Source organism: Cetorhinus maximus, chromosome 14, assembly GCF_964194155.1.
Source record: "Cetorhinus maximus chromosome 14, sCetMax3.hap1.1, whole genome shotgun sequence".
NCBI lineage: Eukaryota > Metazoa > Chordata > Chondrichthyes > Lamniformes > Cetorhinidae > Cetorhinus > Cetorhinus maximus.
Genome location: NC_135892.1, coordinates 15,832,380 through 15,855,790, shown reverse-complemented (window position 1 = coordinate 15,855,790; position 23,411 = coordinate 15,832,380). Strand labels below are relative to the sequence as shown.

The following is a 23,411-nucleotide window of genomic DNA, read 5'->3' as shown; positions in this document are numbered from 1 at the left end:
TGGACTGCAGTGGTTCAAGAAGGTGGCTCACCACCACCTTCTCAAGGGCAATTAAGGATGAGCAACAAATACTGGCCCAGCCAGCAACACTCATATCCCATGAAAGATTTAAAAAGCATCAGCATTTCCCCATCTTTTGTCAAAACATTAAGAACCATGTCTAAATCTTCCGCCTCCACACACAGGTTAACATTTTGGTCTCTTAAACAGCCCTTCTCTTTCCTTAGTTATCCTCTTACTCTTTATTTATAAAACATCTTTGAGATTTCCTTGATTTTACTTGTCAATACTTTTTCAAACCCTCTCTTTGTTTTCCTAATTTTCTTTTTAATTTCACCCCTGTACATTCTATGCTCCTCTAGGCGGTGGCTAGAGTTTGTAGTGTGAACTGAAGGCAATGGCTTAGGTCTTCCCAATATTTAACTGAAGGAAATTTCTGCATCATCCTTTTGAAAACCTCTATTAAATCTCCTCTTAAGCTTCTCTGCTACAGTGAAAATAGCCCCAGCAACACGTAGTTCCTCTTAATTCTGGTTTCTCTTGCCGGCACCATTCTGATGAATCTACTGCCTGGTTTTAATGCCCTTTCTACAAAGAGATGGTCAAAACTGCACACAGTACTCATTTATGATCGAACGATATTTTGTAGAAATGTAGTACTTGTTGTATTGATGCCCTATTTATAAAACCCAAAAGGATGTCACAAACTCTGAATTAGGAGAAGGGATAGGCCCCACAGCCCTTCAAACCTGCTCTGCCATTCAATAAGATCATGGCTGATCTGATTGTAACCTCAACTTCACATTCCTGCCTACCTCTGATAACCTTTCAACCCTTTGCTTATTAAGAATCTATCTACCTCTGCCTTAAAGATATTCAAGGATCCTCAACCACCTTTCGAGGAAGAGAATTCCAAAGTCTCACAACCCTCTGAGAGGAAAGGTTTTTCCTCATCTCTGTCCTAACTGGGCGATCCCTCATTTTGAAACAGTGACCCCAAGTTCTAGATTCTCCCAGAAGAGGAATCATCTTTTCCACATCCACCCCGTCAAATCCCCTCAGGATCTTATGGGTCATAACTTCCAACTAGTGTGGAAAAGAAATGGTCCTCAGGAAATAGAAGAAATAAATGCACACTTAACTGCCCTTGAAAATTACGCTGACACTTCCAACCACAGGAGCTGCTCAGGGCCAGCATCAAAAGACTCCTTGCAGGCTCCAGCGAAATGCAGTTCCGGTGGATTCAAGGAGGCCATGCCCCCCTTTTTACAACTCTTGCTGCCATAAAGCAGGTAAGTTTAAAGGGCCCAGTGAAAGTGACCGGCCAGGGAGAAGGTAAGTGTCTAAGGTAAATGGATGGGATTTGGGGGGTGGGGTGGATCAGAGGGTGGGAGAGCCTGAGGTTGGGGGGGGTCGGAGGTTGGGGGGGAGCCCCGTGGGGGTTGATCTGTGTGCTTACAACCCAGAAATTAAAAGCGGTTTTCATTCTTTAAACTTTTTCCAGGTAACGATTGGTGTAACCCCGACAAAACCATCCGACGTTTACAATTTAAATCACATTTTCGGATGATTCTCAGAGAAGGGCAATTGTCCAGAGTAAGTTAGCGCTTCTGGGCAATTGCCATGCAAACCCTTACCTGGGAATCCCAAAGAGGGATTCTCCAACGCATCTTTGCGGTACCTCCCAAATCCAATGCCGGGGAGCTCGGAACTTATGGTCTTATATGTTTCAATCAAGTCACCTCTTACTCTTCTAAACTCCAGCGAATACAAGCCTAGCCTGTCCAGCCTTTCCTCATTAGGCAATCCGTTCATTCCAGGTGTTAATCTAGTAAACCCTCTCTGTGCTGCTTCTAATGCATTTACATCTTTCCTTTAATAAGGTGACCAATACTGCACATAGTACTCCAGGTGTGGTCTCACCAATGCCCTGTATAACTGAAGCATAACCTCCATAACTTTTGTATTCAATTCCCCTTGCAATAAATGATAACATTCTATTAGCATTGCTAATTACTTGCTGCAACTGCATACTAACCTTTTGTGGTTCATGCACTAGGACACCCAGATCCTTCTGCATCTTAAGAGCTCTGCAATCTCTCACCATTTAGATAATATGCCTCTTTTTTATTCATTCTGACAAAATGGACATCCTCACAGTTTCCCACATTATACTCCATTTGCCAGAACTGTGCCCACTCACCTAACTTATCTATATCCTTTTGTAGCCTCCTTATGTCCTCTTCACAACTTACTTTCCTACCTTTCTTTGCGTCATCAGCAAATTTAGCAACCATACCATCGGTCCATTCATTAAAATCATTTATATGAGGTTCCAGCGCTGATCCCTATGGCACACCACTCATCACATCCTGCCATCCAGAAAATGAGCCATTTATGCCTACTCTGTTTCCTGTTAGCTAGCTAATCTTCTATCCATGCCAATATGTTACCCCCAACACCATGAGCTTCTATTTTCTGCAATAACCTTTGATAAGGCACCGTAACAAATGCCTTCTGACAATCTAAGTACAGTACATCCACCGGTTCCCCTTTATTCACAGCACATGTTACTTCTTCAAAGAACTCCAATAAATTGGTTAAACATGGTTTCCCTTGCACAAAACAATGCTGACTCTGTCTGATTACTTTGAATTTATCTAAGTGCCATGTTATAACGTCTTTAATAATAGCTTCTAATATTTTCCCTATGGCAGATGTTAAGCTAACTGGCCTATAGTTTCCTGCTTTCTGTCTCTTTCCCTTTTTGAATACAGGAGTTACATTAGCTTTTTTTCGATCGAATGGAACCTTCCTCGAATCTAGTGAATTTTGGAAAATTAAAACCAATGCTTCAACTATCTCACTAGCCACTTGTTTTAAGGCCTAGGATGAAATCAATCAGGACCCTGGGTCTTGTCAACGCTCAGTTCCAACAATTTCCTAAATACCACTTCCCTGGTGATTGTAATTTTTTTTTTTTTTGAGTTCCTCCCTCCCTTTAGTTTTACAGCTATTACTGCGATGTTACTTGTATCCTCTATAGTGAAAACCGATGCAAAAGACCTACTCAATTCATCTGCCTTCTCCTTATTTGCCGTTAGTAACTCCCCAGAGTCAGTTTCTATAGGATAAATGCTCACTTTGTTAATTCTCCTTTTTTAAAATATCTATTGAAACACTTACCATTTACCTCTACATTTCTAGCTAGCTTTCTCTCATACTCTATTTTTTTCCCTCCTTATTAATCTTTTGGTCATTCTTTGCTGTCCTTTATATTCTGTCCAATCTTCTGACCTGCCTCCCATCTTTGCACAATTATATATTTTTTTTCTTTAAGTTTGATACTATCTTTAACTTTTTTAGTTAACCACGGATAGTGGATACTCCCCTTGGAAATTTTCTTTGTCGTTGGAATGTATCTATTCTGAAATATCCCCTTAAATGTCTGCCACTGCATCTGTATTGACTGATCCCTTAACCTAAATTGCCAGTTCACTTTCACTAGATCTGCTTTCATGCCCTTGTAATTGCCCTAATTTAAGCTTAAAATACTAGTCTTAGACCCACTCTTCTCTCCCTCAAACTGAACGTAAAATTGAATCAAATTATGATCACTGCTACATTGGCTCACCTTCACTTTGAGGGAGGTGTCAGCTGTGGCTCAGTTCATAGCACCCTCGCCTTTGAATCAGAGAGTTGTGGGTTCATGTCCCACTCCCGGAAACCAAGAACTGTGATTGTACTCGAAAAGAGTTGCAATCTGTGACTGTTGATAACTCGAAAGAGTTTCACTTTGAGGGAGGTGTCAGCTATGGCTCAGTTCATAGCACCCTTGCCTTTGAATCAGAGGGTTGTGGGTTCATGTCCCACTCCCGGAAACCAAGAACTGTGATTGTACTCGAAAGAGTTGCAATCTGTGACTGTTGATAACTCGAAAGAGTTTCACTTTGAGGTAATTACTTAATCTTACCTCATTGCACAATACAAGATTTAGTATAGCCTGCTCCCTGGTGAGTTCCAGAATGTGCTGATCTAAACAATTATCCTGAATACATTCTATGAATTTATCATCTATGCTATCACAGAATTTTAACGGCACAGAAGGTCGTCGTTCGGCCCATCATGTCTGCATTGGCTCTCCAAATGAGCATTATGACGTTGTACCATTGCCCTGCCTTTTCCCCGTACCCCTGCACATTGTTTCTATTTAAATAACCATCTAAAGCCCTTTTGAACACCTCGATTGAACCTGCCTCCATCACATTTCCAGGCAGTGCATTCCAGACCCGAACCACTGGTTGTGCGCAAAAAATTCTCTCATGTCACATTTGCTTCTTTTGCAAATCACTTTATATCTGTGCCCTCTCATTCTTGATCCTTTTACAAGAGGGAACAGCTTCTCACTATCTATTCTGTACAGCCCCCTCATGATTTTGAACATCTCTATCAAATCTCCTCTTAGCCTTCTTCTCTCCAAGGAGAACAGTCCCAACCTCTCTTCATAGCTGAAGCTTCTCATCCCTGTCAACCATTCTTGTAAACCTCTTCTGCACTCTCTCCAATGTGTTCACATCCTTCCTATAATGTGGCACACAGAACTGTACACAACACTCCAGCTGAGGTCTAACAAGTGTCTTATAAATTCAGCATAACCTCCTGGCTCTTGTACTCTATGCCCCTATTAATAAAGTCCAGGATACTATACGCTTTATTAACTGCTCTCTCCACCTGTCCTGCCACCTTCAATGATCTATGCACATATGCACCCAAGTCTTTCTGCACCTGCACCCCCTTCAAAATTTCACCCCTTATTTTATATTGTCTGTCCATGTTCTTCCTACCAAAATGCATTACCTCACACTTCTCCACATTGAACTTCATCTGCCACTCCACCAACTTATCTATGTCCTTTTGAAGTTCTACACTGTCCTCCTCACAGTTGACAACACTCCAAAGCTTCGTATCACTTGCAAACTTTGAAATTGTCCCCTGCACATCAAGATCTAGATCGTTAATATACATCAGGAAAAGCAACGGTCCCAATACCGGCCCCTGGGGAACTCCACTACAAACCTTCCTCCAGCCCGAAAAATATCCTTTGACCATTACTCTCTGCTTCCTGTTTTTCAGCCAAATTTGTATCCACGTTGCTACTGTCCCTTTTATTCCATGAGCAATAACTTTTCTCACAAGTTGGGTGGCACTATATCAAATGCCTTTTGAAAGTCCATGTACACCACATCAACAGCATTACCCTCATCGACCTTTTCTGTTACCTCTTCAAAAAACTCCAACAAGTTAGTTAAACATGATTTCCCCTTTAGTAATCCATGCTGGCTCTTCCTTATCAACCCATATTTTTCCATGTGACGACTGATTCTATCCCAAATAATTTTTCTGGAATCCTGCCCACCGCAGAAGTTAAACTGACTGGTCTGTAATTGCTTACAATCTTTTTTGAACAAGGGCGTAATGTTTGCGATTCTCCAGTCCTCTGGCACCTCCACTGAGCCTAGGGAAGACTGAAAAATTATGGCCAGTGCCCCTGCAATTTCTATTCTCACTTCCTTCAATATCCTTGGATGCATCTTGTCCGGTCCCAGTGCCTTGTCAACTTTAAATACCGACAGTCTATTCAACACTTCCTCCTTATCAATTTTGAACCCTTCTAGTGACAGAGTTTCCTCGTCTGTCACCATGACCTGGGTAGCATCTATCTCCTTGGTGAAGACAGATGCAAAGTATTCATTTAACACCTCAGCCATGGCCCCTTCGTCCATGTGTAAATTCCCTTTTAGGTCCCTAATCGGCCCTACTCATCCTTTTAACACACTTTTGCTCTTTATATGCCTATAGTAGACTTTGGGATTCCCCTTTATGTTGGCTGCCAGTCTTTTCTCATAATCCCTCTACGCTTCTCTAATATGCTTTTTCACCTCCCCTCTGAACCTTCTGTATTCGTCTTGGTTCTCAATTGTATTTTCTACCTGACACCTGTCATGAGCACACTTTTTCTTTTTTATCTTAATTTCTATCTCCTTTTTCATCCAGGGAACTCTGGATTTGTTTGCTCTACCTTTCCCTGTCGATGGACTATACCTTGACTGTGCCCAAACCAATTCTTTTTTGAAATTAGCCCATCGTTCAGCTACAGTTTTTCCTGCCAATCTTTCGTTCTAGTCTATCTGGCCCAGTTCCATTCTTGCCCTATTGAAGTTGGCTCTTGTCCAGTTAATTATTCTTACACTGGATTGCCCATATCCTTTTCTATCATCATCCTAAAATGTATAATACAATGATCACGGTCTCCTAAATGTTCCCCCACTGACACTTGATCCACTTGGCCCACCTCCTTTCCAACAACAAGATTCAAGAATGCGTCTTTTTTTTGTTGGATTGGACACATACTGCGGTCGAAAATTCATCTGAGCACAAACTAGGAACTTTTGCCCATCTCCAACCTTTACACTACCACTGTCCCAGTCTACATTCGTGTAATTAAAGTCACCCATTATAACTACTCTATAATGCTTGCACCTCTCTGAAATTTCCCTGCAGATTTGTTCTTCCATGTCCTTCTCACTAGTTGGCGGCCTATAGACTACACCGAGCAAAGTAATTGCACCCTTTTTGTTCCTTAGCTCTGGCCAAATTGATTCTGTCCTTGAACCCTCTGGGACATCCTCTTTCTCCAGCACTGCAATGCTCTCCTTATCCAATACCGCCACCCCTCCTCCTTTCCTATCTTTTCCGAACACCTCATACCCAGGAGTATTTAACACCCAGATCTGCCATTCCTTGAGCCAGGTCTGTTATCACCACAACATCATATTTCTGCATGGCAATCTGCGCCTGTAACTCCTCAATCCTTTTTACTAGACTCCATGCATTCACATACATGCATAGTAACCCTGATTTAGATTTCGTTACTTTCTTCTTCACTCCGATTTCACGTATTAACTTACTATTTTCAAAACTAGTGCTATCTGTCCCTTTCCAGTATTTTGTGCACCCTGGTATTCCTCTTTAATTTTTTCTCTTGGTTCCCACACCCCTGCCAAGTCAGCTTAAAGCCCTCCCAACAGCACTAGCAAAATGCCCTGCAAGGAACTCAGTCCCAGCTCTATTCAGGTGCAACCTGCCAGCTTGTACAGGTGCCATCTCCCCCAGAGCCAGTCCCAGTGACCCAGGAATCTAAAGCCCTCCCTCCTGCACTATCTTTCCAGCCAAGCATTCATCTGCCTTATTCTCTTATTTCTGTACTCACTGGCATGTGGTACTGGGAGTAATCCAGAGATTACTACATTTGAGGTCCTGCTTGCTAATTTTATACCTAGCTCCCTAAATTCTGATTGCAGGACCACATCCCCCTTCCTACCTAAGTCATTGGTACCAATGGGGACCATGACCTCTGGCTGATCACCCTCCCCCAGAAGAATGTCCTGCAGCCGCTCTGTGACATTCTTGTCCCTAGCACCAGGGAGGCAACATATCATCCTGGAGTCACTTCTACAGCCACATAAATGCCTGTCTGCTCTCCTAACCAATGAATCCTCTATCACTGTTGCTTTCTTTCTTTCTTCTTCCTCCCCACATGTACATCCGAGCCGCTCGTGGTGCCACAAACTTGGCTCTGATTGCACTTCTCTGAAGAACCAGCACCCTCACCAGCTTCCAAAATGGAAAACCAATTTGTGAGTGGGACCCCAGGGGATTCCTGCACTACCTGCCTACTTCTGATGGGCTGCCTGGTGGTCACCCATTCACTCTGTCTCCAGGCCCCTAAGCTGCAGTGTGACCACCTCTCTGAATGTGCTATCCACGTAGCTCTCAGCCTCGCTGATGTGCCACCGTGACTCCAGCCGCCACTCGAGCTCTGAAACCGGGAGCTCAAGTTTCTGCAGCTGGTAGCACTTTCTGCACGTGGTCAGCTAGGACACCAGTAGCATCCATGACTTTGCACATATCACAGGACATGAATTCCACTCGACTGAGCTGCCCTGCCATGTCTTAACTCTATTCCCTTACGTTAACTTTATTCTACTTTGGATTATTTACATTACTTTATTATATTGGCCCTAAATTTCCCTTATTCCTGGTACAGCAACCTGTTTAAAAATATTACACTTTACTAATTTACTCACCAGGTCCTACTTGCCAAGGTCACCGCTTTTCTTTGAGGAAAGGTAGAAAAGGAAAGGAGCACCTCCTCCCTCCTCACCGAACTCCCTCAGTCATCTCTGCTCTCAAACTCTCGCCACTTCTCGTGCTGTTTTTATAGCTTTTCTGCTCTCCTCTAGGTGCTGCTCCAAGGTTCTCCTCGCGCACTCTCCTCTAGATGCTGCTGACTTCTGTCCCAGAGTCTTCCTTTCACACTCTCCTCTAGGTGCTACTGACCGCCTGTCCCAGGGTCCTCCTCTCACACGCTCCTCAGATGTGCTATCTTTGCACATCAGATTGTTCCATCTATATGTCGATTAAAATCCCTCATGATAATCGCTGTACCTTTCTGACAAGTTCCCACTTTCTTCTTTGATACCCCATCCTGCCATGTGATTACTGTCAGGGGGCCTGAACACCACTCCAATATGCGACTTCTGGCCTTTATCATTCCTCATCTCTACCCAAACCGCTTCCATATCCTGGTTTCTTAAGCCATCCCTCTCTATTGTGCTAATGTTGTTTTTAATTAAAAGAGTCACCCTTCCAGCTTATCCAAATTTCCTGTCCTTCCTAAAAGTCACATACCTTCAATACTCAGGTCTCAATCTATGCCATCCTGCAGCGATGGGTGGAATTTTCTGTGCCCATAGGTGTCAGGCATCATGGTGGGCATGAGCGAACAATATGACGGGAAGCCAAAAAATTGGTTTCATGACGTCGTGAAAACCAGTTTGCAATTGTCGGCTCTGCCCATCAATGGCAGGCCACCTTTTCTGCCACTGGACGTCGGGAACTTCATTTTAATACATCTGCATATCATTATAAGCACGTCAAATTTACCACCCACATCGGTGGGAAAACACACTGGTGCAGAACACATCTTGATGAGTGTGACGTGCATAAGTCAGGACTTTCAGCAAGAGCCTTGCTCACGTCACGGACATCCAAGGAGCAGAAGTTGCTGGAGCCTTACAGGGTTCGGGGGTGGGTGGGGGGGTGGGGGAGAATGATAGAAAAGGAGGTTTAACTGGGAGAGGAAGGTGTACCGGGGGCCATGGATGGGGTGTTGGGGGGATGAAGGTGTCGGGAGGTGGGGTGAGGTTGGGAGAGGGGAAACAAAGGTGTCGGCAGTGGTGAGGTCGGGGGGGGGTGGGAGTATGGGGGGAGGGTATAACGGGGGAGATAGGTTTAAGTGGGGAGGAAGGCATGAGAGGAGGAGTTCAAAGATGGGAAGGAGTCTGGGGGAGGCAGGAATTCACAGGGGGAAGGAGTCCAGGAGAGGAAGGAGTAAGGGTGGTGGAATTAATTTTGGGGCGGGGGGGTGGAGGAGAATGTCCCGGTGAATGTGCAAGGGAGGGGTCTGTGGAGTCGATGACTGCCTCCTGGGAGTGAAATGAGGGTGGGTGTGGTAGGAGGGAATGGTGAGAATGAGAGGGGGCAGAATGAGCCGGTAGGGTGAGGGTGCGACAGTAGCGGTAGAAGCGACAGCGAGAGTGGTTGGTGAACACTCAGAGATAGACACGGACCCTGGTGGTGGGAAGGAGGAGGCCAGGGAGGTCATTGTGGATGGGGGTGGGATTCTCGGGGAAGGCACATTCACCTGGACATCCCGGAAAGAAAAGGGTTCTGGCTGCTAGATGATGGTGGGGAGGTGGAAGGTGATGCCAGGAGGGTAAACAGTGATGGGGGGTAAGGACATGGGTGGCTGGGGGAGGGGAAAGTACAAGGGTGCTAAAGACATACTTCACCAGTGATATTTTGCAAAATCAAAAATCAAAGGAGCCTCATGCTGAGTGGGAACAAGTGCCGCTTGGGAGTGTGATCAGTGGGTGGGTGGAGATGCAGCTCAGCTCAGATGGACAACTGAAAGAGAACCCCAGCAGGCAGCATTGAAAATGTTCAGGACATTGAGATGAGTGCGTTGGGGGCAAGGATCCACATGCATGGGAAAGGGCTCACATGAGGCTCCAGGAGGACCTGCCACACATACATTCTCCCTCCAGAATCACTGGTAGGCCGGCTGTGTGCAGCTGAACTGCTGGTGGGGAGGAGGTGAGGGGGTGCAGGGGGAAGGACTCGCAATGCCTGTAAATGAAGCTGAAGACGCCATTACACATTATTCAGTGGAAGTGAATATGTTTTCAGATTATAAAGTGACAAAATGAGTTCACCCGTGCAACCACCTGTGATCAGAATGTCTTAACTTTTCAAAGCCTACTACTTATAAATGCTGCCCTGACATCCGCAGCAGGGGTGGAGACAGCCTGTGCAATGGTTGGCCCTGTTGCCTCTGATGACTTCATCATGGGTCCTCTGGAGAGCCGAGGCCTTGAGGACCCCAGCTTGCTTTGGCTGTCCTCCTATGGGCCAATTGCTCCCTCTGCGATAACAGAGGACGAGGTTGAGGGGCCACAAGCAAAGGAGACTCGGAGGGAGAGGACAACCTCAGATTCCTCAGTGGATGATCCAGGGGTGTCCAGCTGTCGCTCCTCCTCCATTCGGGTGCCTGAGGGCTCCGGCCAGACCCCTTGAGGGGAAGGAGGCGGTGGCGTAGTGGTATTGTCATTGGACTGGTAATCCAGAGATCCAGGGTAATGTTCCGTTGTCCTGGGTTAGAATCCTACCACGGCAGATGGTGGAATTTGAATTCAATAAATATCTGGAATTAAAAGTCTAACGATGACCATGAACCATTGTTGTCATAAAAAACACATCTGGTTCACTAACGTCCTTTAGGGAAGGAAATCTGCTGTCCTCATCTGGTCTGCATGTGACTACAGACCCACAGAAATGTGGTTGACTCTTAAAAATGCCCTCTGAACAAGGGCAATTAGGGATGGGCAATAAATGCTGGCCTAGCCAACGACGCTCACATCCCACGAATGAATTTAAAAAAAGCACCAGGAGGGATGTCAAGGTGCCCGTTTCCCTCTCACGTAACCACTGTAGGAACTCACCCACAGCTATATTCCAGAGGGTCTCCATGGCATCCTCCATCCTTCCCATGGAGACCTCCTTTCGCACAGATGTGGGTACTACTTCAGTGGAGAGCAGGCAGATGCACGCCTCAGACTCATGTGCCACTTTTGAGGGCTTCCAACAGCTCTGCGTGATGTTCCCCCGCCTTCTGCTGACTCTCCAGGATGAGTTGGAAAGCCAAATCCAGAGGCTCGGCATCTGACTCGAATCTCACAGATGCCTGTTCCCAGCAGTCCTCTGAGTGCCGGAGAGCTCGGCTGAACCTGCCTCCTCCTGCTGCAGACATGTGTTCATGCAGTGACCATCAGATTGTGAACCCGAGCCTGCTCTAGGCTCGACATCCAAGTCCCATCGAGGTGTGTGTCTCTGCGCTGGTGCAGGGTGGGGGTAAGCGCTATGACGGGTCTTCCAGGCTGCTTATTTCCAGCTCTTCCATGAAGGAGGTGTCCCCTTGGCTGGAGCTGAGGACCTAGGTGGAGCTGAGGGACTGGCAGGCTAAGGGTGTTGGTCGCTTGGCAGAGCTCCCAGTGAAGCAAAGTAGAGATGATTAGTGCATGGCAGCACAGTTAAAAGCAGGAGAGCAAGCACTCACAGTTGCATTGAGAGAGTGATAAAGTGGTGCAGGATCCTCACGTGGGTGTTTGCCGCAGACCCCATCATCGCCACAGGCATGGTAAATGCCCTCACCAGTTAGCATGATGGAATGCTCCTCAAAGTGAGTGAGGGGCCTAATGTCACCCCCTGCCCTGGGACCTCTCCCTGCTGATGTGAGCCAGCTTCTCCTGCTTGAAAACAGATGGAGAGAGTGTGAGTAGGACACATGACACTGTGTAGAATGTTTGTGTGGTGAGCGGAGCCATGAACGGAATGAGGATTGAGCTCCAGAGGATATGAGCCGGATGGAGATGTGAGGGTGTGTGAGAGAGTTAGTGGTGTTGTCCCTTGAGGTGTGAGATTCCTGTGGGTGTGTGGTGGGTTTGTGAGTGAGAGAGTTGGGAGTTATGAGAAGAATGAATTACCCTGGCAGAACATAGGAGATCATTCATCCGTTTTCTGCACTGGGTGGCTGCTCTCTTTTGCAGGGCGTTGACACGGACCACTGCAGCCACCGCCTCCCATGCAAGACTGGTGACCTTGTTTGCTGGCCTTCACCCAGAGCGGGGGTAGAGGACATCACAGCAGGCCTCCACAGCATCCAAAAGGCATTCCAGGGATGCGTCACTGAATCAGGGGGCTGCAGTCATCCTGCCTTTCAGGGCCATGTCTTCTGTGCAGCAGTCCTGAGCTGGAAGCACCGTGAGATGTGTGTACAGATGCACTTTAAATATGGCACCCAGCATGAGGAAGCGGTGAGATGAATGGTGTGACGGACAAATCGGAGGCCGCCCATCAGTGAAACAGCAAGTTTCCCAGGAATGCGTGATTAATGGGGTGGGATTGGGGTGATACTGCGTGAAAAGCCGCCATTGCGGCAAGCGGGTAAAATGTCCTTTTTTCCAGCCACTACTGAATTTAGTGCAAATCTGGGACGATTTCACCCCATGTCTCTGCAATGGCTATTGGATCGTACTTATTTATCTCTATTGGCACTATCAGTTCATCTGTTTTGTTTCGAATACTACGTGCATTCAGATACAGAGCCTTAAGTTTTGTCCTTTCATTACTTTTGTAACCTCTAGCCTTATCTGTTGGTTTGCTCTTAGACATGTACTCTCTCTCCCTTTCTGTCATGGTCTGTTTATCATTTCCCACATTAATACCTTTCTTTCTTGCCTTGCCTCTACTCGATGATATACCATACCTCCTCACATTTGATCCCCTGCCCCCATTATTTTGTTTAAAACCCTTTCTACTTCCCGTTATGCGATTTGCAAGAACACTCGTCCCAACATGGTTCAGGTGTAGACTGTCCCAACAGTACAGCCCCCACTTTTCCCAGTACTGGTGCCAGTACCCCACAAACGGGAACCCACTTCTCCCATGCCAGACTTTGAACCACGCATTAATCTCTCTAATTTTATTTGCCATATGCCAATTTGTACATGGCTCAGATAATAATCTAGAGATTATCATCTTTGAGGTTCTGCTTCTTAATTTGGTACCTAGCTCCTCATACTGACTATGCAGAACCTCTTTCCTTGTTCTACCTATGTCGTTGATACCTACGTGGATCATGACAACTGGATCCCCCCCCTCCAAGTTCCTCTCCAGCCCTGAGCAGATGTCCCGAACCCTGGCACGGGGCAGGCAACACAGCCCTCTGGGCTCTCGCTGTTTGCTACAGAAAACAGTGTCAATATCCCTCACTATACTGCCCCTTACTACCACTACATTCCTGTTTGCTCCTCCCTCTTGAACACCTTCCTGTACCATGGTGCCATGGCCAGCCTGCTCATCCAGCTTGCAGATCTCGCTTTCGTCCAAGCAGCTTGTAAGCACCTCAATTGCAATTGCAAAGTCTGGGGCTCCTCCACTACTGTCTGCTCAGTCTCTTTACCTGCCCTCATTCATGGTCACATCCCTCTGTCCCTCACCACTGACCAAAACAGGCGACCCTATTCTAACAGGTGTCTCCAGATACCTTGTCCAGAGGTCTTTTAGAACAAAGTGTTCAGGTCATAGTCATAGATTCATAGAGGTCTACAGCACAGACAAAGGCCCTTCGGCCCATCAAGTCTGCGCCAGTTAAACAAGTACCTAACTATTCTAATCCCATTTTCCAGCACTAGGCCCATAGCCTTGTATGCCATGGCATCACAAGTGCACATCCAAATATTTCTTAAATGTTATGAGGGTTTCTGCCTCTACCACCCTTTCAGGCAGTGAGTTCCAGATTCCAACCACCCTATGGGTGAAAATACTTCTTCCTCACATCCGCTCTAAACCTCCTGCCCCTTACCTTAAATCTATGTCCCCTGGTTATCGATCCTTCCACCAAGGGGAAAAGTTCCTTCCTGTCTACCCTATCTATGGCCCTCATAATTTTATATACATCAGTCATGTCCTCCCTCAATCTCCTCTGCTCCAGGGAAAATAACTCCAGTCTATCCAGTCTCTCCTCATTACTAAAACTCTCCAGCCCAGGCAACATCCTGGTAAATCTCCTCTGCACTCTCTCTAGTGCAATCACATCCTTCCTATAACGCGGATTCCAGAACTGCACACAATTCTCTAGCTGTGGCCTAACCAGTGTTTTATACAGTTCCAGCATAACCTCCCTGCTCTTATATTCTATGCCTCGGCTAATAAAGGCAAGTATCCCATATGCCTTCTTAACCACCTGACTCGCTACCTTAAGGGACCAGTGGGCATGCACACCAAGGTCCCTCTGATCCTTGGTACTTCCCAGGGTTCTACCATTCATCGTGTATTCCCGTGCCTTGTTTGTCCTGCCCAACTGCATCACCTCACACTTATCCGAATTAAATTCCATTTGCCACTGATCAGCCTATCTGACCAGCCCGTCTATATCCTCCTGTAATCCAAGGCTATCCTCCTCATTATTTACCACCACACCAATTTTTGTGTCATCCGCGAACTGACTGATCAACCCTCCTACATTCAAGTCTAAATCGTTTATATATACCACAAACAGCAAGCGACCCAACACTGATCCCTGTGGAATCCCACTGGACACAGGCATCCAGTTGCAAAAACACCCCTCGACCATCACCCTCTGCTTCCTGCTATTTAGCCAATTCTGGATCCAATTTGCCAAATTGCCTTGGATCCCATGGGCTCTTACCTTCGTTATCAGTCTCCAATGCGGGGCCTTATCAAAAGCCTTGCTAAAGTCCAGGTAGACCATGGTATTTCTCCCTCTCTTTTATGTTGCGCAGTGTATCAAGTTCGGCTTCCAGATCAATAATCCTGATCCAGAATTCTTCTAGCTGCTTACCCTTTCTGCAGACGTGTTTGTCATGGATTGCCTTGGCAACCAAACGCTCCCACATTCCACAGCTGCAACATAACACTTGTCCTGCCATTGTTACTTATGTTATTTAGTTAACTTAATTTAATTACTTTCTTAATTAACTTAGAATAATTCCTATGTAAACCACACCTCTTTCCCCCATGCACCAAATTCTCATGCGAACATAATTCACTACTCATTCGGTCGCCGTCTCACTTCAGCGTAATCTCCTGTCTCCTCGCATGCCCCTTACTGATCAAACTGTTTCAAATTTCAGGGAATTATGTATTTAAATCTCCTAGATCTCTCTGTTGAGCTACACCGTTTAGCTGCTTTCCAGAGGTATAGTTAACTTCACGCTTAGACGAATTAAGTTGCATCTGCCACCTGTCTGCCCATTCCACTCATTTATTTATGGCTTGCTTAAGTGAATTATTGTGTTGCCCCTCATTCTCATAATCGAATAGCCAACTGAAATCTACTGTGCAGGTCACACTTGAGGAATGGGCACTTGGGTGAAATATTAGAAGTTAGCTTGTGTTTCTGGCAATTCCCAGCATGAGTCAGAAAACTGAAGGACTTAAGAAAAGCTGTTGCTCCTGAATCTTGTGCTGTAAATTTGGGTGCACAAAAGACTGCATCTGGAATGACACCAAGTTCATCCACCTCTGGCACTCAATAAGCACCGCCAGATGCCTTTATTATACTTAAGTGTTGGTAATTTCATAGGGGTACTACGGTATAGGAACATTTTATCCATGCGTTTTACTTTTAAAGGTTACTGTATCTGAATCCCCAAGTCTCTCACAGTGATTTATCCACACAGATTAGAACAATTGTATAATATGGAATATATATTACTCACCGGAGTGCAATACTCCACCATTGGGTAATGTAACTTGTGTCCCTTTGCTGTGCGCCCTGAAAAGAAACAGCTTTGGCAGATGTCATAGTTGAAGTGTTTGAGGCTGCGGTACCTGGGAAGGAAGAGCAAGGAGAAAAAGAAATGTCAAGCAAGTTTTGTATGAAATTCAATTCTTCTCCACAATTAGGTGATTAAAGGGTTTTGACTTTATTTTCTCTTCCATCTTCTATTTTAGTTTAGATCTTCCTATCTATTGAAGGGGAAAAAAGTTAAATGGTTAAATTACACAAGTTTGTATTTCAAAAAACAGAAAATTGTAGGGAGGACAAACAGATGCAAAGAGGGCCACAATTTTGATGTGCTTGTAAAGATGAATTTGAATAGTGGACTGCAGTGGTTGTAACGTGTGAGACTGTAAAGAGGGCAACAAATGAGCAGGATGTTGCATTTTGGGCTCAGGAAGAAGGGAAGTTCTACAGGTAGAGAAAGAGTGCAAAAAAATAAAATGTAATGATGTAGCCACTGCACAAAGGATGGAGGTTATGTTCACCAAGGGTGCACAAATTAAAGAAACTTGATCAATGCAGAGTGGAATTATCAACATATGAGTGCCTAGAATTGGATATAGAACGGAGGTCATTAATATGATGAAACGGAGCAGCAGAGAGGGCAGAAGCTTGGAAATTCCTGACTTTATGGCAAACTCCGAGAATGAGCCGTTAGTTAAAGCACAAATAGATATATGAAGGGAAAATAGTCATGATTAGGGTTTTGTTGGAAGCCCACATCGTGGTAAAAATAACAGATTCTGTTCAAATCTTTGGAGATGTCCAAGGCAATGTCAAACAATGCATCAAACCGTTTAAGAGGAGAAATCTACATGTAAACAGCATGGGCAACAAGATCAACACAAGAACTTCACTGTCAATTACAGGCTAGGCCACAATTTTCAAGGCAGTAGATAAACTGAGATAGAACTGCAGCTTTCATAATTCTATTACAAATATAATTTGTACAAATGTAATTTGGCAGTTCAAGGGATGAGAGGAATCACTTTTCTGAGCCACACATTGAACATGCATAGACAGATGGTGCATTGGGAATAAGAAAGATTGAAGAGATGGTAAAACAGAGATATATTTGGAGGCATAGATCCTGAATAGATGGGAAGCCAGCAGTACCAGACTGGCCTCAAGAGACTGCAGGAGCCAACATATTTGACAATGATAAAACTGATGTCAGTCATAATGGAACAACAATTAATATTAAACTAAATGATATTAAACAATGGAGGCTCTTTTCCAAGACCATCAAGCTTCGAATTATAGGAGAAAAGTTCATCAAAAAGGTGCAAATTCCCTTAAGGAAATCCTCTCCAAAATCTGGAATTTAGTTGGGTGAGAATTATGGACAAGAAGCCTTGTCGATCATCTTGCAACACCATGTGGAACCACTTTCATAGAATATGCACTTTCTGATTGAAGGTGCTTCTGTACATTTTCAATAATTACAAACTAGAGAGGCAGACAGAAGCCCAGTCACAACCTGGTTTTGATCCAGAGCAGTTGTGCTCGATGGGTCTAGGAACAAAATGTCAAACCTGCAGTACTCACCTCTCCCAAAAATTAAGATGCAGATTACTTCTATGATCCATGAATTTCTTAGGACTTTTAATTACTTCTGTTGCATTATTTGCTGAATTTAGAAGTTTCTAAATTAACAAAAATTCTCCCCCAATATCACTTAACTCCCGGCTAGGTTGCATGTCTTACCTGAAGCCTACGATCGGACACTCTTTGCAGATGTTACACTTTGCTTGATGTTTTGCAGTTTCGGCAGCTGCCACACGGTGCAGAACAGGCAGCCAGACCATGGACTGAGGCTCCAGTCTCATCCACTCTACAAACCGTTTAGCATCAATCTCTGGTGTGTTCTGGCCCTGGGGAAAAATGAAAGACTAGCTGCATCAACATTTAGGCAAAGTTTATTGTCTGCTATCCTCAATGATTTACTATCTAATACATTCATATTGGGCTTTCAAACATTGTTTTTACTGGATTGGTATAATTAAAATGTTTAAGTATTAACTATTTTATACAGATGTTAGCCTTGGATTAGTGGTGGCACACTTGGCCTCTGGAACTGAAGGTTGCGGGTTCAATCCAAAACATGAGCAGAGAATCTAGAGTGCCACACTACCAGAGGAACAGTCATGAGGGAGTGCTACAGTTTGGAAAGGTAGTCCTGAGGGAATGCTGCACTTTTGGAGGGGCAATACTGAAGGAGTGCTGCATTGTTGCAGGTGTCCTCTCAGATATTAAACCAAGAATAGATCCCCTTTTCAGATGAGACATTAAAGATCCTATTGTTCCTGAAAAATAGCAAGCAGTGTCTGAGTGCTCATGCCAACATTTTGCCCTCAACCAACAACATTCAGGAAAAAAACACATTTACCAGTCAATTATTTAGTTGCTAGCTGTGAGATAATGATGCACACATATTGGCTACTGCGTTTGCTGAGTTATGTCAATGTATTTCAAAAAGTAATTTTACGTGAAGGGGAAGATGTTTCTCAGAGAAGCTCTTACGTAAATATAAGTTTAAACCATAACCCACTTTTCCAATGATGTAGAGCTGAATAAATCTGTTAATGTATAAATGTAGGGAGATAGACTGCGCTTAAATAATTGACACAAAGACACGAAGGCAGCCGACTGGAGGTGCAATAAAAGGAGGGGTCGACTGACAATGTGATTCAGCTAACAGATCAATTTGAAATCTTACAGACACATTTGTTGTTGAAAACTGCAGTATAAGAAAGTTCCATTCAATAAATGCTCCCACGTAAGTGCAACAACAATGTTTGAACAGAGTTGTGGATTGATTGAATGTGAAAAAATAAGAAAATAAGATGAATGTGGAATGGTTATACAAAAAGTAACGTGGCTTCACTTCTTAAAAAAGGTTCTTTAAAGAATTCTAATCCCTTCATACAAATAGGATATGTCTGTAGCTTACTTGCAGTCTCTGTTAGATCTTGTGAAGCATTCTTAACACTCGTCAAATTGAGAGATGTCAATAGTGAGGAATGGGTCACCACCTATTTAAGGTTACCAGTGTCAGCATCAAACATTCCCAGGTCAGGTATGACAGACAGATACATAGATAAAAGCAGAAAACTGCGGATGCTGGAAATCCATAACAAAAACAGAAACAGAAATACCTGGAAAAACTCAGCAGGTCTGGCAGCATCGGCGGAGAAGAGCACAGTTGACGTTTCGAGTCCTCATGACCCCCCAGCAGAATTGGGTGGGGGGGGGGGGTCATGAGGACTCGAAACGTCAACTGTGCTCTTCTCCGCCGATGCTGCCAGACCTGCTGAGTTTTTCCAGGTATTTCTGTTTCTGTTTTTGTTTTGAGACAGATACATACTCTGCTTCATTAATGTGCTTTGGTCTCAACTTTGCAAAGTGGCATTACTCTATGAACTATCCTTAGGTCAGTCTGATTGACGTTATCCAACTTAATTAGTGTTGGATTGAAGACAGCCTTTTGTTGTGCGCCCTTGTCTTTAGGAACTGGAGTAGAGCACACTTACATGTTGGAAGCAACTGCGGACACTTGGTTCAATGTTGCTGCCTCCGAATGAAGCCACTTCCCCAAGCTGCCGAGGGATCTGGACTGCATCATGAAGCAAAAGGCTCAGGTTTCGTTGGTCACACAGATCAATGGGTTCAGCTACTTGTCTGAAAAGATCTGCAAAAGTTATCAATAAGAAAAACACTGATATTGCTAATCTTAAGAGAGGCAGTTGAGAACTCAATACATCCAATGTATTTATCCCGATTACCTTGCTTTGTAGATGGTGTTAAACATTTCTTTCTCAGTAAAGAAACTTACACGGATACCTGGTATAAATTCATTATTTTTTGATCTCCGATTCTACACTTGTGATCTACTTTGAAAAAAAGAACGTGTTTGTTCAGATAAAATTTAGTATTGTATATTGTATGCTTCTCTGAGGAAATCCTTTCAACAATTTCTTTCTTGATTGTAAAGCTTAAACTGCTCTAATCTTTCTTTGTCCTCTTCGCCATTATACTTTTTGCTTATATGTGCATCCTTTTAAATGCAAGGGATCTTTCTCACGGTGTTGCCACATGTGTGAAATGCTGTTGTGATGAGGAGCTTGCTAACTAAATCGAATCTTAGGTCATGAGTTCAGCTTGTAATTATAAAACAATTGTTTTCAATCCACCTTCATAATCTGTCTGTGCCCATGAGGTAGTTTATAACAAATATAGTGAGCAGCTTACTATTGTGCTCTGAAGTTGCATGGTGACTGGTTCCCACTGATCCCCTACATGGTTAACTTCAGAATTCAGGCCATCACAAGCAGAATAACAAAGAAAAACAAATTCACAAATTGTGCCAACAGGACCAAATTAATAAACATTGATCAGATTATGAAATACATTCATCCATAACAAACACCACAGAAAACGTTACACAAGCAAATATAGAACTCCCCCAACCGCTGTTAGGTTAGTTAATATAAACAGTAGATAGATATAAAACATTTCAGTAGTAACTTAAGAAGCACATCTTTAACTATATTTTTAAAACCCATAGGTACTGTCCTAAGGTTAGACAAGGAGCGACAGCATGCTCTGCATTATAATGTAACACACTTTGTCCTTAAATTAAAACCGAAGGTGAGTATAACTTTTAAAAGGCCATACAATGGTCATACAGAATAGTACAAAAGGCAATCGTTTTTTAAAATCAAGTTTCTTATCTCTTCTATAAGAATTACTCACACACCAAATAAGGAAGTTATTTTTCCTCACTTGATGCATAAATTGACACTTTATTTACATCAATGTACAGAGTCTACCATCATCATACAGAATTTCTTGACAGCCAGATGTATTAATTTGCTTGTGGATGGCCCTCCCATCCCAAAACCAAGTGAGGCCCTTAAGCGTGCAATAATGCTAACTTAAGGCCTCAGCCAGCAGCCACTGGTTGAATACCAGCAGCGGGTGGGGCAGGCGCCTCGTGGGGTGCCCGAAAAGCAGACCCTGGCGAGTTTGCTTGTGGCCTCCCAGGGAGGGACCCTTGTTATCAGGCACTCAGTGCCTGACCAAGGGACCTGGCATCAGGAAAGGTAGGGACCCACTGACAGCCACCCCCCTGTTCTTGTCTCCGACCCCCTCGCTCACCAACTCCATCCCACCCTCACTCACCTGTGGCCTGGGACCCTAACTGATGCTGGGCCTCTGGTGGATGCATTGCTGGCATCTACCACCGCTCCTCCGGCGGTACTGCCTGCAAACAAGAGATGCCAGAATGGTCGGCAGCTCTCAGGATGGCAGGATTCCTACCTCTGGGGTCCATGGTCCTGGAGAAGGCCCACCACTGGCCACTTAAGTGCCTGACTGGCATTTAATACAGCAGCCTTCCCTAAAGAAGGTGAGAGGGGCTCTTGCCGGCTCTGCAGCCAGCGGGAAAGATCCCGCATTGCTTGGGTTAAATTCTGCCCCTTGGATATACACATTCATCATTAAACTTTGCTTTAATTTGTAAAAAAAACTTTATTACAATACACAGAATTACTGGAATTTTAGGGTGCCATGTTCCATTCTTTAAATCCTCTGTTCTGTCAGCAATTATTTTGTTCAGCACTTTGACATAATAACTGGTGAAGAGGGCACAGCTAAAGGAAACAGGAAATTAGATCCTAATCTCCTTATGATCCTAATAGTCACTGAGAGCACATGTTCACCTTCACTTCTCCATAAGGAGGTGTCAGCTGTGGCTCAGTTCATAGCACCCTCGCCTTTGATTCAGAGGGTTGTGGGTTCATGTCCCACTCCCGGAAAGCAAGAACTGTGATTGTACTCGAAAGAGTTGCAATCTGTGACTGTTGATAACTCGAAAGAGTTTCACTTCTCCATATAAGGAGCAGGTTCAAGCAATGACTCTGTCCAAATATGTTTCAAGAGATGCTTCAGTACCGGTGAAACCTCGTAACAGAAACCTTATCACAATGTCAATTTCATTCAGCTGGGAAACAAGATTGGTGCATATTGGAAGTGGCGATGCCAGCCTGGTGAAATAGTAGCTGGCCTTGAATTTCAAAAGGCTTGCCCTGTTTTCACCCTGTCCACAAGCACACTTCCATGCCCTTAACCACCACCCCCCACCTGTTCCTCCCACTCTGTACTTATGTTGTTTCTTCTCTGCACTGTAGCATACTCTGAAATGTCTTTTCAAAATGAGAACAACTTACATTTATATAGCTCCTAAAGCATAGTAAACTATCCCATGGAATTTTACAAGTGTGTAATCAGGCAAAAATTGACACCAAGACAAAGAAGGGGATATTAATTGGGCGACTAAAAGCTTGGTCAAAGAGATAGATCTTAAGCAGGGTTATAAAGCAGGAGAAAGGATTTTTTATTCATTTACGGGATATGGGCGTCACTGGCTAGGTCAGTATTTATTGCCCATCTCAACTGCCCTTGAGAAGGTGGTGGTGAGCTACCTTCTTGAACCTCTGCAGTCCATGTGGTGTAGGTACACCCACAGTGCTGTCAGTGTTCCAGGATTTTGGCCCAGCGACAGTGAAGGAACGGCGATATATTTCCAAGTCAGAATGGTGATACACACTGCTGCTACTGTGCATCGGTTGTATAGGGATTGAATGTTTGTGGATGGGGTGCCAATCAAATGGCTGCTTTGCCCTGAATGGTGTCAAGCTTCTCAAGTGCTGTTGGAACTGCACTTATCTAAGCAAACAGAGAGTATTCCATCACGCTCCTGACTTCAGCCTTGTAGATGTTGGACAGGCTTTGAGGAGTCAGGTGAGTTACTCGCCGAAGGAATCCTAGCCTCTGGCCTGCTCTTGTATCCGCACTATTTATATGGCTAGTCCAGTTCACATCCTAATCAATGGTAACCCCAGGATGTTTTTAGTGGGGGATTCAGTGATGGTAACACCACTGAATGTTAAGGGACAATGGTTAGATTCTCTCTTGTTGGAGATGGTCATTGCCTGGCACCTGTGTGGCACAAATGTCACTTGCCACGTGTCAAGCCTGAATACTGTCCAGGTCTTGGACATGAGCTGCTTGTGTCTGAGGAGTCACGAATGGTGCTGAACATTGTGCAATCATCAGCGACCAACCCCACTTCTGACCTTATGATGGAAGGAGGTCACTGATGAAACAGCTAAGATGGTTGGGTCAAGGACACTATCCTGAGGAACTCCTGAAATGTCATCCTAGAATTGAGATGATTGACCTACGACAACCACAACCATCTTTCTTTGTGCTATGTGTGGCTCCAACCAGCAGAGTGTTTTCTCCCTGATCCCCATCGACTCCAGTTTTTCTAGGTCTCCTTGATGCCACACTCGGTCAAATGCTGCCTTGGTGTCAAAGGCAGTCACTCTCACCTCACCTCAGGAGTTCAGCTCTTTTG

At 44.5% G+C, this 23,411-nt stretch overlaps 1 protein-coding gene across 8 annotated transcripts in view; it reads right to left on the bottom strand.

Moving 5' to 3' along the window:
* utrn (utrophin) overlaps positions 1-23,411 on the bottom strand; it is a 630,893-nt gene that overhangs the window by 72,260 nt on the left and 535,222 nt on the right. For all 8 annotated transcript variants that reach the window (XM_078556557.1, XM_078556553.1, XM_078556558.1 and 5 more), the window contains 3 exons: positions 19,522-19,679; positions 17,696-17,862; positions 15,924-16,035 (listed from right to left, as the gene is read on the bottom strand). In XM_078556557.1, the coding sequence (XP_078412683.1) occupies positions 15,924-16,035; positions 17,696-17,862; positions 19,522-19,679 (437 nt within the window). The remainder of the gene's footprint in view (positions 1-15,923; positions 16,036-17,695; positions 17,863-19,521; positions 19,680-23,411) is intronic.